Raw genomic sequence first — 18079 nt, forward strand, 5'->3', positions numbered from 1 at the left:
CAATGCATTAATTAATCTTCAGCCATTTTCATGTGGCCAGGGCATCCAAAGAGAGCATTTGTTGGTATAAAGATGCAAGAGAAAACACCTGTAACATACAAGTCGGACATTATTTCGGAAGTAGATGATACCCATTTGCATTAGACTGTTGAAAATAAAGAAACTCGACCACACCATTGAAAGGAATAGCAGTCTGGATTAAGCACAGAACTTCAGACATTTGTGGCTACAAAAGAAAGGACGCCACTTAAAGCCGTCCATCTTAAGATGGTATATTACGTTAAACCATGAATGATGATAATGCTCTCTCCCTCTCCATAACAATAATCATAACACTAACACCAGATTTTCATGAGCTTTTAACGGTTACCCTCAGAGGCCTTGGGATTACCTGATCAACCATTAGTGTGCAGCTTGATCAGCAATTGACAGTCTACTAAAATTTCGACCAGATCAGGCATTGCATTTCAAGAGATGCATTGTTCATACCTTAAGCAACGTGTTATCATCATCATCATCATAGTCAACAAAGATTACAATATATGTCATCACCGCATGACTCGACCAAAACTGGATGCCTTCATTTGCAATTTACAATTTTTGAAGAAAATAACCCTTTCACCAATCTTGGGCATTCCTAGATGTGCACTACTCATACATGGTAACAACACCCATCAAGTGCCATCTTCCTGTGATAAATAGAAAGCTCTCTCTCTCTCTCTCTCTCTCTCTCTCTCTCTCTCTCTCTCTCTCTCTCTCTCTCTCAGTAAAAACAAGGGGAAAAAAGGTAGCAGCAGTCATTCGAGACACTACCACCTGTATGGAACAAAAATTGTTTCCTGGAGGCCTTTTACAAGGAAGCTGCATGGATACTCAAAAGTTCTATTTGCTGAGGTTGACAACCTCCTCCAGTAATTTACAGACCGACTCCTTTGTCTCTTCTGATACAGGGAGCTGCGGGTGGACTGAATTCAAAGCATAGATGGTCAGTACTCTGAGCACGTTCAAATACATCAAGTTTTCCTCTGTTTGCACTCCCTGGTTCCTGAAACTGCACAACTCTTTCAACTTGCAGGCTTCACAAACCTGAAAAATCAACGAAAAAAGAAACGGACAATTCATACAACTGAACAAAGGTGATACCAAAGTCCATTACATGATTCTTGTGACATCAGAGATGGTCAAATTATGAACGACTCAGACAAACTTGAACAGACAAAACCATGAAACTTGATCCAACAAAATCAGCATGTCCATAACTTCTCTAGTTATTACATGCACAAAGCTATGAACTGCCTAAGCAGGCAGTGTGATTTACATCTATGTCAACAACATTAATACTAACTATAGTGTTAGAACAGGGATCGGGATTCCATATAAAAAAACATCAAGATTCTTGAGAGAATCTGAATTCCCATGTTTGATAATCAGGATTCCAGGCAGCTTCTCGTCCCACTTCTTAAGAATTGTGACTCCTACTTACTCTAAGGGCTTTCAGCAACTATGCTACTAAGATGCATGACCAGAAGGGCCTGCAGGAACAAGCAATTCAAACGTAGGTCAAGTCCTACAGAGCCCATTGACGTGAACACAGGCATCCTGTGACAAAGGGACTTGGTGACTGGCAGCCATATGAACTTGAGGATCATTGGATCCTGGGTCAAATGTAATTTCAGAACTTGAAACTCAGATGCACCGTTCTGACAAAAAGACAACACTACCTCATTGGGGTTGCCCTGAAGAACATGTCATTGAAGCAGAAAGATGATGCTTACACTATCCTCTTGAATCTCGAAGAATGAACGGAGCCTTTTAGCAGAAAATACAGTTCTTTTATCAATATGGGGACAGCCAGCAAGAGCAACCTTTTTCAGCTCACTTCCTGATAAGCACCTGAAAAAAGTTAAGAGAAAATGTCAGCAGAGAGATGCACGAACGAGAATGATTTGGAAAAACCTACTCTAAGCCAGAACCGTATTTGAAATAATTTTCCAAACATACCACTATGGCAGATGGTTAATGTGATGAACCTACTCTAAGCCAGACCTGTATTTAAAATAATGTTTTTAAACATACCACTATAGCAGATGGTTAATGTGATGAACCTACTCTAAGCCAGACCTGTATTTAAAATAATGTTTTTAAACATACCACTATAGCAGATGGTTAATGTGATGAAAAATCAACAACAGATGGAGAAAAAATTACTAGCACGGACTGCTTGACAAAACATTCGATGGTCATACAAACACACCACTTAAGACTCAGAATGAGCAATAATAACAAAGAAATTGGGAAAAAAATTGAAAGACAGAAAATCAGGAAAATCTTAGACTCAAATTCTACATCATGATACATGCACCACTGCAAAAACCAATCATTAGAAACAGGATCACATCCCTAACTTTTGGATCAAAATCCACATTACCCTGAATCATAGTTGGCAAAACTGGTGAGTCGACTGGGGAATCGCCCGAGTCGACCCGGATCGGACCCCAACTGGGTCACGATTCAGGACTGCCGATCCAACCCATTAAATAATTTTTTTATCATGTATTTTATTAATTTAATGCATAATTCCTATATAAAGTCACTTGTTATGAAGAATCTAATATTGTTCAATGAAAAAAGTTAATAATCATGCATAATTATATGTTTTTGTGACTTAGTTATTGACATATTAGCTTGAAGTTTAGTTATTTCCATGTCTTATTCATGTGCTTACACTAAAAAATATAAAGTCCTGACTTGTCTGAGTCAATGAGTCAACTCAGTGACTCAGTAGGGGTCCGATCCGAGCCCAAGTCACGAGTTTGCCAACTAAATGCAGTATAACATCATCAAATGATAGACAATTAAATTATTAGGATACATTTCTCCAGGAAAATCAATTAATGGTCCCAACATGGAACCCTTAGATTAGGTCAACATCCACTTAAGGATTGAGAAGTTTTTCTGAAACCAGCAATAAAAAGAAATCAATCTTTTCGCAATAAGGAAAAACCATCAAAGCAATCAAAGGTTGAATCCAATCAAAGAAACATTGCTTCTAAAGCACACTCAAATAAAGTCGGAACTGAAACTGAAAGATTTTTTTGTAGTGGAGGTAGACATGTAATAACTGGTGCATAGTTGGAGATGACTTGCTGGCTCCTCAGCACTAAATCAGAAGTGAATATTATTAGATTGTTTTTAACCTTCAAATTTCAATGCAAAATAACATAGGAATTTGATACAATGGAGATATTCAGATATACTATCAGAATGTCATCTATAATTGATGAGAGCCATTAAAGCAGATTCTGAACAAGCATTCCTGTGAAGAAATCGTTAAACACACAATATCCTCCAAAATTTTATAGAATGGACAGGATTCACAAGCAATTCTAGCAGACCATTGCCATAGGTGGTTTCAGAAACAGAATTAAGGCACAATAGTGAACATGCCCACAATGCATAGGCTTACTGAACCCATAAAACAGAATAAATCGGATGGAAGGATTTACAGGCAATGGTAAATGAATAACCACCTTGCACATAACAAAGTTGCAAAAGCCTATCATCATTAACTCTGTGTGGTGGTTCACGTGGCTGAAAAAAATGACACCAACCAGCCTTGAATTGGCGCACGGAGAACAGGATCCATTACTTTTTATTATCTATTTGCATAATCCAAATAGATGTTCTGGCCTATGTTACTAAAATATGGATATACACCAACCAGCCTTGAATTGGCACACAGAGAACATGATCCATCACTTTTTTATTATCTGCATTTTGGTGACGCGCATATATGACAGGGCTTTCTGGGTTAATTGGCTAACTCGGTTAACCCACAACTTGTCATGACTTGCCCTTTGAGTCGCGTCAACTGGTCCAGGTCACAATAGACTTGGTATTATATCAAGGTCACGATAAACTTGGCATCTAAGTCGCACGGACTCGGCTAAAAGGTCGACGCACCCGCGTTGCTCGTACCCGACACAAGTGCGGCTTCGGACACGAGGTGGACACGGTCAACTAAGTGTCGGACTCGGTCAACGCACCGGGGCAGAGTCCGTCCACATTTTGGACTCGGTCAACTTTGACTGAGTCTATCTTTGTCCATTTATTTTGGTAAGTTTGTGTTGTTACTTCAATAGAATTACTTTTTTTATTTTTGCTTTAAAATTTACAATCTTATTATTGTTATATATATATATATAATATATATATATCCCGTGTCCAAAAATTTTGAAATTGCTCTGCACCCATGTCGCACCCATACCCGCACCCATGTGACATAGCTTGGCATTGTATTTTGCAACTTAGACAAACAAGGTTGACTGGCGCCTCTTAGATCCATCCTGAAATGAAGATATAAGATTCATTTTAATGGAAATTCATAAATTTGTGGCTCTTTTTTTTTTGTGGGTGGTGGGGTAGGTTAGAGATCCATGTATTTTGAGTACATAGACCTTGCATTCAGTTTAAGATCCAAGCATTTCAAACACACCATAACTACAAACCTGGTTTTGAGCAAAACTAAGGTTGTATTTGGATGACAGGAAAAACCCAGGTTTTCTAGAAACCTGGTTTTGCTTTCAAACCTGGTTCCAGGTTTTATTGGCATTTGGATGACCCAATGCCTGAAAACTAAGTTTTTGGGTTCCAAAACTTAAAAAGGAAAAAAATCAATTATGCTAAAAAAGCCCAGATACAGATACAGATCATATTTGAACTCGATGACTGTGTATATGCTAAAATGGATCTGTTCTCTCTCAATGCTAAATAGATATACATTGACTTGGATCTAGTTTGAAAAAGATGTTTGGCTCCTGATCCTGATCTAGCAAGGCATATGACCCTGATTAGGCTAGAAGGAGATGGATCTGATAACATGGTGCATTGTATTCGGGTCAGATCTCCGATATTTTTGTGTCCTTAACCAGTCACATGCAACAACGAAAATCGTGGTTTGGAACTTAATGAGTTTGGGTACTTCAAGAATGAATATGCAATTCGAAAATACTATACAAGGGTTTTTCTCTGGATGTCAGGAACAACTTCCAAAAAAGTGAATACAAGAAGCTCAAAGATTCACAACCTCCTCTATCAACATGAGCAATAGTTTTCCGATTGATCAGTTGAAAAAAGTGAGAAACTTCTCTATTGTTTGCTTCTTTAGATGATTTCTCTATTGTCTGTCAAAAGAATCAATTTCATATAAGTGATACTATGATAGCCAGCAAGGTTCCCACCCTCCTGGATACTGTTCTGCAAGGGTTTTTCACCCTGGATGCTGTTCTTCAGCAAGTAAAACACTCTCCAGTCTCCACCAATGACCACATTTTGATGCTTGAAACATCACAATTTTAGTATCAGCGTCTAGAAAACAAGTCTAGATTGAGAAAGACCCCGGCATTGCTCAACTGATTGAATAAGTCATCAGGGTAGCCCCTTCAACTAGGTATAGGATGCCCAAATCCTAAAAAATATCATCAATGAGCAACCTTTTGTCCACCATAAATAAAAAACATGCAATAAAAACTTTGATTTTTAGAAACCCGAGCCTGATTATATTGGTTGCCTCTTTATATATATCCTCAAGGCTACCATAGATCGGAATTCTTTGGAAACAGTTCATATCAAACCACACTTTCTCGAAGGGTCAAATGCTCCATTCTTGTATTAGTAAACAATCCTCACCTAATGAGAAATCTACAAAATAAAGTTAAAACCCTAAGGAGACAGAAATGCAACACAAATTTCATAGGAAGTGCTAAGAGGTTTCATCAAAAAATTGATTACCCAGCAAAAGTTTTAAAGGCTCTTTTCCTTGCGTGCAACAAAAATTCTGGGAAGGCTTTCAGTCCTTTCAATTTTTTAACAGAAATAGTTTTCTCTTTGCTACTCTTTCTAGGAAAATAAAGAGGAAAAGGGGAAGAACACTGAGAAACCATTGATTTTGTACAAAACCTACATCAGCTTTGTAAAGGATGAAAGCAAAGAGGGTCATTTTTTTCAAATGGCAAGGAACTTATAGAACTCGTTATCAAATAGAACAAAGAAAGGGGATGACAAAGGGTTGTCCATTAAAAATGAAAAGAAGAAGAATACAAAAAAATATGAAAAAGGAAGAAATCTAAATGTGTGAAAAATCATGTTCCAACACAGCAAGTACCAATCAATTGTCAAACCAAGTCATTTAATGTTGGCCCAAATGTAAATCTTGTGGTTGACACTACTTAATGGCAGGTGGTACCTCAAAATCTCCACAAAAATATGGTTATTTCTCTCTTTATGAACCTCCCATGGAGCTGGCAAGAGACAGCATCTTCAAAACCATGGTCACAAGTCAATATATCAGCAACTTATGGTTTTATTACCGAGAACACATATCACCTATATATCGCTAATTTATTGACAACTTTTTACTATTAAAATAATAATAAATCCAATAAATTTGAGCAACTGCCTACTTTTCCATTTGCTTATTCTAAGTGCCCTGAGCAGAGCATTCGTTGAAATGGACAGAATCATGTTAATCCAGAATGAACCAATTATGAAGCTAATCAGACTCTGTACAAAACAGAGCAAGACACTATCTCAGTATTGACACAGAAAAGGAAAAGGAGAACCCGATCAACCTATCATTCCCTATAGTCAGTGTCTGCATACTGCATCACTCCAACTAAATGCAGCAGTGACAAAATAGCTTGAAACAGGAAATACTAGGCAGAATGCAATAGTAATCCTGAAATTTCAGGCAATGATTTACTATCATTCCCTATAGACAATAGTATTGGACAACAGGATTTAATTGAGGGTGCAGGAAACATGCAAACACACGATGCAATGAAAGAACAAGTAATCAAGCACACAAGACACTAAATTTACGTGATTCGAGAAAACCGCCTACATCCAAGGGGAGGGTACGAGAGAAATCTTTATTGAAACCGGCAAGTATGTGATGTTACAGGGCTCTCAACCAATATGGATTATATCGACCGTACAAGTCAAAACCGAAATCTACACCATATTTTTTCTCCTCGTTGCAATCTGAACAAGCAGCCCTTCACCTTTGTAAACAAGAACCTCTCTTGAAATTCACCCCCTTGAAACCACCCCTATACCTCTTTACATAGAGGTCTCACACTAAGTTTCCAAAACAAAGAGAGAAACCGTGGGTGAGGTTTTCTTGGTAACATAAGATGACTCTATTTAGGGTTTCCTTAGTAATATAGGAGAGGGACTCTAAGTGGTCACATGTCTTATGTGGCAAAACAAAGCCATGTCACCCCAACAACCTCCACCTTGGGTTTGGCTTGTCATCACCCATGCAAAAAAAATTCTCTCACCTTTAATGCCCCCTCTCCTCGAGGTCCATGCTTCTAACCTAAAACATTAATCAAGTCTAGGCAATGCCAGAACTTATCACCATTTTTTTTCTAATGCAGCCTCTTTCTTCTTGAACACCCACTTGCACCATATAGCTTTTGTGTTCTTGGGTAACTCCACCAAGTCCCAATTTTAGTCTTATAGAGTGACTCCATCTCTTCTGTTGTAGCCAACATCCACTTATTGCTATCATTTGAGTTGATAACATCTTTATAGCATGATGGATCACCTACACCAACAGTTAGAGCAAAGGAAACCATACTTTACTGGAGCTTTGTACATCCTTCTTTCACTATCTCTTGCAAAGCTATAGGGTTGTTCTTGCTCTCGAACCGTACTAGGAGCTTCTTGAGAAGAAATCATATTTTTTCTTATTGGTGGATCAGTCTCATCCACCTCCACCGCAACTGTCAGTTTCCTTTCACCATCTTTCTGTTGCATGTAATCCTTCTTATTTGCTTTCACCATATGTTACTCAACAAACATAGCGTCCCTACGTAACTTGGAACGTTGACCACTATGCACATGAACATAAGTAGAACATCCAAAGGGTTTCAAAATAGAATAATCAGTTGGCTTACTACTTCATATGCCCTTTGGAGTCTTGCAATCAATTCCTTTAGATGATAGCCTATTGATAATAAAACAAGCCATATTAATTGCCTTTGCCCAAAAGTTTTTCTCCAACCCTGCATTCAATCTCATAATGTGAGCCATTTTCATAAGAGTCTTGTTCATCCTTTCTGTCAAACCATTCGGTTAAGGTGTCTCTGGTGTGGTAAAGTAACGAGCAATTCCCTCATTTCTACAGAACTCTATAAATTCATTAGACTTATATACCCTTCCATTATTTAACCTCAAGTAATTTATTCTTTTTCATGTTTGTGTGTGTCTCTACCTCTGCTTATCACTACTTGAATTTCAAGAATGTCACTTTGTTATTCTTCATCAAGTAGACCCAGACTTTCCTTGAGATCTACAAAGGTAATAAAATATGCAGCCTCACCATTAGATTTAACCGGTGCAAGCCCTCATACATCTGTATGCACATAGTCTAAGATGCCACGACTCGTATGCTTTCCAGTTTTGAAAGCCACCCTACATTGCTTTCTCAATACACAATATTTGCATAAATTTAGTTTACATGACTTGACACCATTCAACAAGTTTCTTTTATGAAGTTTCATTATACCTCTTTCACTCATATGCCTAACTGCATATGAGTTACTTCACTTGAAACTATATTCCCTATCAACCTTTATAAGTTTTTTGTCAATTGGCCTTTCATGATTGTCAAAGCTCCTTTAGTTGCCTTAAGAATTTCATCTTTTGTTGCAAACCTGCAACGACTTACATCTAAAGTACCCAAAGATATTAAACTTTTCTTAAGTTTAGGCACATATCTCACATCAATCAAGGTTCTTATCACCCCATCATATTCCTGTGATCTTACATACAACATCATTACCCATAAGAATAGAACCACAATCGTAATCTTAATAGATATCGAACTAATCTCTATGTGAGCACATATGGTATGAGCATCCAAAATCCAGTGATATGAGAATTTATTTATACCTACAGAAACTGAAAGAAGATTTGCACCATCACCTTCATTTATGTTGGCTACCACACTTGCATGTTCTGAGCTCTTGCCATTTTTCTCTTTCTTCTCGATATCCTCTTTGCGCTTTGCAATCCCTCTTCAAGTGTCACTATTTCTTGCAGTAATAGCAAGTAAGAGTGTTCTTACATCTCGACTTTGACCAGTTCTTATTTTTAGGGGTCTGTAACTTCAATCTACCTCTTTCTTGACCCAAATCACTTCTTGCTAGAAGTCCTTCTCTTATAGGTCAGTCGGTGTTGGGCTTTTTCCTTATCTCATTCAAAAAGAGTCATAATAACTTCATCCAACTCAAAAGTCTCCTTCCCGAATAAAAAAGTAGTCACAAGGTGGTCGTAGGATGGAAGAAGAGAGATTAAAAGTAACAAAGCTCGATCTTCTTCTTCAATTTTTACTTCAAGACTCAACAATTGAGTCAAGATCCTATTAAAGACATTCAAGTGCTCTTGCAAATTCGAGCATTCCACCATCTGAAGAGCATATATTTACTTTAAAACTTATTGGTCAATGATTTTGTCATGTATAAGCTCTCTAATTTCAACCATAGGTCCGAGGCAAAGTCTATATTCATGACATTATAGAGGGCATTATCCACAAGAGTAAGCCGAATAACACTAACCGCTCTTTCACATATGCTATCCTAATCATCATCAAACACATCCTTGGGTTTCTTACATTTCCCATAGACGGCTTTAACCAGCCCTTATTGGGTCAAAGTTCATCTTCCCATTAAACTTTTCTGATCTTTTCATTGCCATCATGAACAAGCCCTAAGATCAGGTCTTGCTCTGATACCAGTTTGAGGGCATGGGAAGCGTGCAAACAAATAATACAATATAAGAACAAGTAATCAAGCACACAAGGTACTAAATTTACGTGATTTGAGAAAACCGCCTACGTCCAAGGGGAGAGTACGAGAGAAATCTTTATTGGAAAGGGCAAGTATGTGATGTTATAGGGCTCTCGAGAACAAGAAGAAATACACTAATATGCAATCAATAATGATTACCTCGACCCTACAAGTCGAAACCGAAATCTGCATCACCTTCTTTCTCCTCGTTGCAATCTGAACAAGCAGCCCTTCACCTTTGTGAACAAGAACCCTCAAAGAACCTCTCTTGAAATTCACCCCCTTGGAATCACCCTCTATACCTCTTTATATAGAGATCTCACACTAAGTTTCCAAAACAAAGAGGGAAATCCACAATGAGGTTTCCTTGGTAACACAAAAGAAGGACTCTATTTGGGGTTTTATTAGTAATATAGGAGAAGGACTCTAAGTGGTTCCATGTCTTATGTGGCAAGACAAAGACACATCACCCCAACATTAATATGCCCTGAAATTGTGTAATTTAATAATTGCATGATAAAAGATAATACCTTCAAAATCAAAAGTATTATGCATGGAATTTATCATTTCTATTTAAGAAATTATGCATGGAATTTACATTACTTTTTTCCCCTAAGAGATGGCTTAAGCAAATACATTAATAGGAAAAACAAGCAAGCTTGAGACAGCATGAATTTCATGAAGCACCCAGAAAATTTGTAGTTCTGTACTATTGCGAAACTACCAAAGAAAAATATAAAAGATGAAAATTTCAATATATTGTGGAAACTTATACAATAAAAAAAAAAGGTTGAAAATGTGAGCTTCTCCAAGCAATCAAGCATGACCAGCCCACAAATTGAACGGTAAAAGTAAGAAAGAACGTGTAAAAAGCAAAATAACAAAGGGAAATGTCAAACAAAAGAAACTTTCTGTAAAAAAATGAGGTAGAAAATGCCAAGCAATCCTGGATTTCCCCAACCAAATTCCTAAAAAATCTGCCTATTGCTTCATCCATATCCTTTGAACGATGAAACTAAAAAAAAGGAATAAAATGTAAAATATCATGATATTCAATCATAAAGTATCGTGATATATCATGATACCTAGCTTTTAGGTGCTTTTTTAGGAAATTTACAGGTTCACCAAAACCCTATTTATCAAGATAAATAGGCGATTCTGTTACCATGTTCAAAATAACATAACTAATTCACAAGAGAACCCTGAATAACCCTTCAAACCCAAAACAACCATCAGGCCCAAGGACCATAGTCACCTGAACAGATCGAATTCTAGAGACCCTGCTTTATAGAACCACCTTCAAATCTGAAACCATAATCACAACTTTTGTTCTCAGGAATTTCTTAGCACACAAAATTCACAGAGTTGGCTTTTCCTCAAAATGGAATGCATCAAGAATATCAATGTGGTAATTTGGCCTCCAAAAAAGGAAACATTGAATGAATAGAAAGTACACTATGATGTTTCACTATTCCTTTTAGGGGCTTTCACTCCAGGAACTCCTTCATTATGGAAAGTAGTGGGATGGGAATTGGACTTATGTAGATAAACTCAAATCAAAGATCCATTATTCATTAAGCTCAAACAACTTGGAATCCCTTCAAGGAAACTTAATTTGCACCAGTGCTAGCTTGCCCTCATCAATAGAGGCCAATTGCTTTACCACCTTTTCAAATCTTAACAGGCAAACCATCTTTATCGTCACAATATAGTCAGAAGTGGGGACTTAAACCAGAACTACAACCATAGCAACACAAGCAGTAGTTGAAACACCTACTATCAACATGTGTCACATATCTAATTGTTAATGTTCTGACGCAACATATACTTGTCCGCATTAATTTGATGAAAGATTCAATGGCCTCTTTTTTTCATCAGAAAACAGATACATATTTCATAATATCATCTTCTCCATTTATCATTATTGCCTTACCTAAAGCTCAATGGTAGATGTGGTCCCCATTTCATACTTCACAAACACTTCTACAAGCATTACCTCAATCACGTATTCCCCTTCAATAATTTTTGTTTAAAACAAGTGCTTGCATTAACAAAAGGCAACTACTTCTTAACTGTAAGGCTGTAAGCATATATGCTAGGTAGCAGACCTCATAATACTAGGCCTTCAGATCTCATTTCCTTTTATTTAACTCCTCACTGCATCTAAAATGTCATTTTGCATTACAATTTTGAAAAGTTTCCTGCTTTTCCTGACTATGAACAACACATATTACAATTTGTGAATATCTTCTAACATCAGGTTATGTGATAATCATCAATATAATGTTCTAAATGTACTTAGGGATTTTTCATACATCAACCTTCCCATAGTATATGAGTTTGGCTCATCAGCCATTATAACTTTAGAGATGCCAATGAATCGAGTTTTATCTGATATCCGACCAAAATTTGATCCCATTTATAATTGGATGCAGATATGGTTTCAATTTTTTGATACCGAATCCAACAAATATCTGAATTTGATGGATATCTGAGTTCTTTTCATACATGAAAAAAAAACAGATCTGATATGAACTTTTCACCCTCGAATCCATTTAGCCAACATCCAATTAGTCAAATATGGTAGTGGCCACATCTGATCCGAATCTGAACCGTTTACATCCCTATATAACTTGAACCATGATCCATGTTCTTATCAAGTTCAGAAATACAAAATCATGTGTTGAAAAGACATTTACATGATTCTATTTGCAAACTATTAACATCAAATGTAACTGTTAACTAACTGGTCAAGGAAAAGGCATACTATTTTTTTCTTTGGTAAATTTATCCAAAATACCAGACACAATCAAGCAACCTAAAGTAACCATGTACCCTTACTTTATCTAGTATAAGTATCTAGTGTTGGTGGATTTCTTCTAATAAACCACTTAATGTTGAACCATGAAGATGCGTCATCAGACTTTGAAACCAGCATGTGGCTCTCTAATTCTACTGACCTATATGACATACAGCACACTAGAGATACCTATAACATAAAATGGAGGGTATCAACATGTTCGTTCCAATGCACCTTCATGGGACTTTCCATGATCTGAAATCATTTATGACCAGGCATCGATTCTTTCACATGTCTACATGATTAAAACATAAACCATATGTTGGAAGGAATAAACTTGAAGAAGATGAAGTTCTCCCAAGTTCACTTGATTTGCTCATGCAATATAACTATATAAGATTTCAATTCAGTCTAAAATCGGTAAGGAAAAAAGGAGCATGCACACATAATAACATTGCAACAAAATAGCGTTGAAACCAAAATGAATCACGAAAAGAGGAGGGAAAAAGGAGACAGAGAGAGCAAAACCTAAAAGTCAAAGCCAAAGAATCGCCTACTTTGTGCACAATAATATTGCAAGAAAATAGCTTTCAAAGCAAAATGAATCACGGGGGGGGGAGGAGAGAGAGACAGAAAGCATTGCTTACTTTATTCACAATAATATTGCAACAAAATTGCTTTCAAACCAAAATGAATCACTAACGGAGGGGGAAGAAAGAGACACGGAGAGAGCAAGACTAAATAGCCAAAGCCAAAGAATCGCTTACTTTGCAACCTCTTGGTGATCATGCCCAAACTTCTCCGCCGCCGACCTCACGAAATCCCGCGCATAAGACGAGCACAGCAAGTCCAACTCCAGCTTCCCATTGTTCAAAAAATTTGCGTTCTTCATGTACCCTTCCTCGATCAGTCGCTCGACGAACGAAACCAATTCCGGCGAAAAGTCCTTCGCGCTAACGTACCCAGGAGCTAAACCCGCCGATGCATCAACGCCTACCAGCTTCGAGCTCCGCTTTGCTTCCGGCGAGTCCGGCGCTTCAAACAAAGAAACCAACTTCTTGAACTTACCACCAGATCTGTTCTGCAGATTCTTCATCTTATGCTCCAAAGCCCGAAGATTCTTCTTCATCTCGTCGATTCCCTTCCTCAATTCCTTCTCCTCCTCGTTCTCCTCCGCTTCCAATTCCTCGCTGTCGTCGGGTTTAGGGCTCAACCCTACGGATTCGCTAACGAATTGATGCAGCGGTTTCTGTTTCCTCCCCGGGAAGGAATCCCTCTTCCTAAACTTCCCGTTCTTGGAATCAGAACTCCGCGTCTCGCCGCTGAACAACTCAAACAAGGCCTTCTTTTTCCCTTCGGAAGTGGCATCGGTGTTCTCGGTTTTCCCATCCTCTGAGTCGGAATTCTTCGCTTCTTCGTCGGAGATCCTTGCGGAAGTCGAAAGGGAGAAGAACCTAGGGTTGGGAAACGTGGGTATCGGGTGGCGGAGGCGAGGGAAGAAGGGGGTTTCTCGGGTTTCTTGGAGAGGGAAAGGGAAGGGAATCAGAGGGGTTTCGAAGGAGTTTCTGTGCGCGAGCGAGCTACGGAGGGCGTTAAGATAATGAGCTCTGGGGAAGAGATGGCGAGCCATTCTAGGGTTAGGGTTTCTGTGGGGGTTTTGGTTCTCTCTCTGGTGAAGACCTGTGGCTCCAGGAGGATGGGCATAACTGGGTCGGGTATACCCGACTCGACTGACGTCCCGAACCGATTATACCGGCCAAACCCGATTTTAATAGATCCATGGGTTTAGGTCGGATACCCAAATCTATTTCAAACCGACCCGTATTTTATATCCGACCCAAATGGTTCTACATAACATAAAACTGAACTACCCCGAACCTGATACGAATTATGTACCCGAACCCCTTTTATTCTTGACCCGACCCAAACCAGAACCCGCTTCATACTTGAACTAATTATGTACCCAAGCCTGTTTTATATGAACATAACCCGTTGAAACTCGACCCACTATTAGAATCCAAACCCGTTTTTTAATATGATATATAATTGATATCTTTTAATTTGAACTTGAAATGATAATTTACATAATTGATGAGTAGTTAGGTCTAAAATACCAATAATGTCAAGACCTGAGCTGAAACTCGAACCCATTAAAACAGAATCGAACATACCCAAACCCGTTAACCATATGGGTGTACAATTGTTTACCATACCCAAACTCGAACTCAGACCCGAATCAAAATGAGTCGGTTCTTGGTCTAATTCTTAAACCTGATGAGAAAACGGGTCCAGTGAAGACTTGCCTGATTATACCTGACCAGATACATACCCGAACCCGTTAACCTATATGAATCCACAAATTTCAGCCGTACCTAAACCTGGGCTGGGACCCAAATTAGTTTGGGTCGGGTTTAAGTCCAACTTTTGAACCCAATTCAAAATCGGGTCTAATAAGACCCAACCTGGTTACACCTGAACCCTCTCTGCAAATGGATTGGATATGGTTTGGATCTGATTAGATCCACTGATGTAAAGTTGAATCTGGATCCAGACTATGTTGAGGAATGCTGGATCCAATTAAAGATGACTGAAAACAAGGTTTTTACATGTAAACGATACAAACGGGTCAGATCAGACCCAAATCCAAACAAAGATTATTCAAATGCTGTTCTGAATCTTATTCAAATGGGTAAATCCGAATCTGATTCAAATAACATTTCAGAACTTACTTTAAGAATCCATATCCACAAATATAGTGTTGGAATCCGACCGAATCTGATCCAATTACAGTTGCAGCCCCAGTCACTATGAAAACCATATTGGATATAGGCTGGTCATGCTGACCCGACACTGCTGTCCTTACCGAGTGTTAGGTGTAAGAAAGAAGGGAGAGAAATTCAAAGAAGGAATGGGGTGTTTAAAGATAGAGGTCTTGATGAGGTGGAATAGTCTCATATTGCTTTTGCTTGAGTTTTCTGAGAGCTTTATAAGCAATTAGTGAACTCACACACTTGTTCCTGAGAACAAGGGAGTAGGATGACCACCACACACACGCGCGCGCGCGCGCCCGCCCGCCGTGCCGTGTCGTGTCGTGCCGTGCCGTGCCGTGCCGAGCCAGGCCGGGCTCGGGTTCGGGTTCGGGTTCGGGTAATTGGCCCTTTAGGGCCATATCCAATCAAGACAAGTATCTTTTTACCCAAAGTTTCGTTGGATTCGGTAACGGGTTATGGGAATGGATAACGGGTCACGACTCCTCGTATTGTGTGCCCGTTATGATGCTTCGGATTCCGTAACGGGTCTCGATCTTTTGAAGACCGTTAACGGATCACGTCTCCTCAAAATCCGTAACGGGTCCTTCCACGTTTCATAACCGTTCGTGGGTTATAAAAGCGTGGTGAGGGCTGGGGTTACGAAGAGGTTGAGAAAGGCGATTTCTGGCTGAAGCTCTGCGATTTCCCATCTCTCTGTTACTCTCTCTCTCTCTCCTTTTCCTGAGATATACCAAAGAGGGTTGTTCTGCAACTTTGGTTCGAAGAGGCTGTTTTCGAAGGACGACCCGCCGGAGTGCACCGTTCGGTTCGTCGTGGCTATTGTATCCTGGGGGAAGGACGCCGGACCCTGATTTGCACAGTATGTGGGGGCGAATCTTCTCTAAGGGGAGTACCATCGTACGCCTTAGCCTATTACATAAACTAAACATGTTCCTGTTGTTTTCTTTATGTTCTATGCATATGTTTAATCTTATGCTGTCGTCTGGATTTTGGTCTGATGCGGAAAATGTCATGCTTGCTCTCTGTTATTGTTTCGGTCGTCTGTTAATCATGTTATTTACACTGTTGTATTTCTTGATTTATTTTGTGTTTTATATCATGATGACGATTGTGAAACTGTGTGATCTGAAAAATGATCCAACAGTCTTAGAGAAGATTCTAAGCATGTCGTCTTCTTCTGCGTTTGTACCAAAAGTGGACATGTCCGGTATGCCGGAAAAGTTTGCCGGACAGAACTTCAAGCGTTGGCAGCAACGCATGAAGATCTGGTTCACTACGATAGGGCTGTTGAATGTTCTGGAAGTCGACTGCCCTTCGGTGTCTGATACTAACCCTGACCCTGCTGCAGTTACTGCGGCTGTAGAGTGGAAAGAAAAGGACAGTATATGTCGTGGTTGCATACTGTTGGCTCTGTCCAACACATTGTTCGATGTGTACTGTTCTTTGTCTACCACTGCTAAGGGTTTATGGGATCAACTTGACAAGAAGTACAATACCGAAGACCAAGGTCTTGAAAAGTACTCTGTTGCCAAGTTTCTGAAATATCAGATGGTAGAAGGCAAGTCGGTCACTGAGCAGGCACACGAGTTTCTGCTACTGCTCCATAATTTGGCTGAGGCTGAAATGAAACTTCCTGAGAAGTTTCAGGTTATGACCATCGTAGAGAAATTTCCTAAGTCTTGGGTAGACTTCGGTATGTCTCTCAAGCACCGTAGAGAAAAACTTTCTCTAGATGATCTTATGGTAGCCATTGCCATTGAAGAAGAGCATAGGAGCCAGAAACAGATCGTAATGCCAACTGAACCGCCTAAGGTGAACATGATGACCGGAGCTTTTAAGGGCAAAGGACAAAAATCGAAATCTGCAATGAAAAACCAGTTTAAACCTAAGGCCAAAATCCAGAAAAAGGCAAAGAACAAACTGTGCTGGAACTGTGGGCAGGTTGGGCACTGGGCTAAGGAATGTCCTTCCAAGAAAGCCAAAGCTCATGGGACCACAGAAGGAACGCCTCAAGTCAACATGGTGACTGAGGTCGTTGGGACCAGTACTGGGTATGTTTCTGTTAACCCACAAATCTATCACGTTTATGAGCCAACTGAGTGGCTGGTTGACACTGGGGCTAATGTGCACGTCTGTGCTGATAAGTCTGTCTTTGTCTCATACCAGGCTACTGCAGGCAGATCCGTGACTATGGGCAATTCAACGGCTGCAAAGGTGTTAGGAATTGGACGCGTGGATCTGAAGTTCCCTTCAGGACGAGTTCTATCTTTACACAGAGTGCACCATGTGCCTGTAGTTAGAAGGAACATTCTTAGTGGTTCATGTCTTGTTAGAGAGGGTTATGAATTTAACTTTAAATGTAATAAAGTTGTTATTTTACATTCTGGAACTTTTATTGGCAAGGGGTATTTAGATGATGGTTTATTTAAAATTCGTGTTGAACATGTTTGCAGTGATAAATTAGAAAATGATGTATCTTTTGACTCATTGTCTAATGTTGCTTATAACATAGAATCATCTGACTTATGGCATAATAGATTAGGTCATGTGAATTTCAACTATGTGAAACGCATGATGAACTTGAAAATGATTCCTGAACATTCCATTGATAAAACTAAAAAATGTGAAATTTGTGTGCAAGCAAAACAATGTAG

At 39.1% G+C, this 18079-nt stretch overlaps 1 protein-coding gene across 1 annotated transcript; it reads right to left on the reverse strand.

The window, feature by feature from the left end:
• Nucleotides 1-465: 465 nt before the first annotated feature.
• LOC149814242 (uncharacterized) lies at nt 466-14367 on the reverse strand. The gene is made up of 3 exons (XM_089989546.1): nt 13422-14367; nt 1776-1893; nt 466-1086 (listed from the first exon to the last, which is right to left on the reverse strand). The coding sequence occupies exons 1-3, from the start codon at nt 14282-14284 to the stop codon at nt 883-885; spliced, it is 1185 nt and encodes a 394-aa protein (XP_089845672.1). The 5' UTR covers nt 14285-14367; the 3' UTR covers nt 466-882.
• Nucleotides 14368-18079: the final 3712 nt, after the last annotated feature.

This window comes from Nuphar pumila, chromosome 15 (genome assembly GCF_984573655.1).
Source record: "Nuphar pumila chromosome 15, dmNupPumi1.hap1.1, whole genome shotgun sequence".
Classification (NCBI taxonomy): domain Eukaryota; kingdom Viridiplantae; phylum Streptophyta; class Magnoliopsida; order Nymphaeales; family Nymphaeaceae; genus Nuphar; species Nuphar pumila.

Coding starts and splice junctions, on each gene's coding strand:
- LOC149814242 (XM_089989546.1), bottom strand. CDS start 14,284: ATGGCTCGCCATCTCTTCCCCAGAGCTCATTATCTTAACGCCCTCCGT. Junction 1,894..13,421: donor GATCACCAAGAGGTTGCAAA/GTAAGCGATTCT, acceptor AACTTTTTTCAG/GTGCTTATCAGGAAGTGAGC. Junction 1,087..1,775: donor TCGAGATTCAAGAGGATAGT/GTAAGCATCATC, acceptor TTGATTTTTCAG/GTTTGTGAAGCCTGCAAGTT.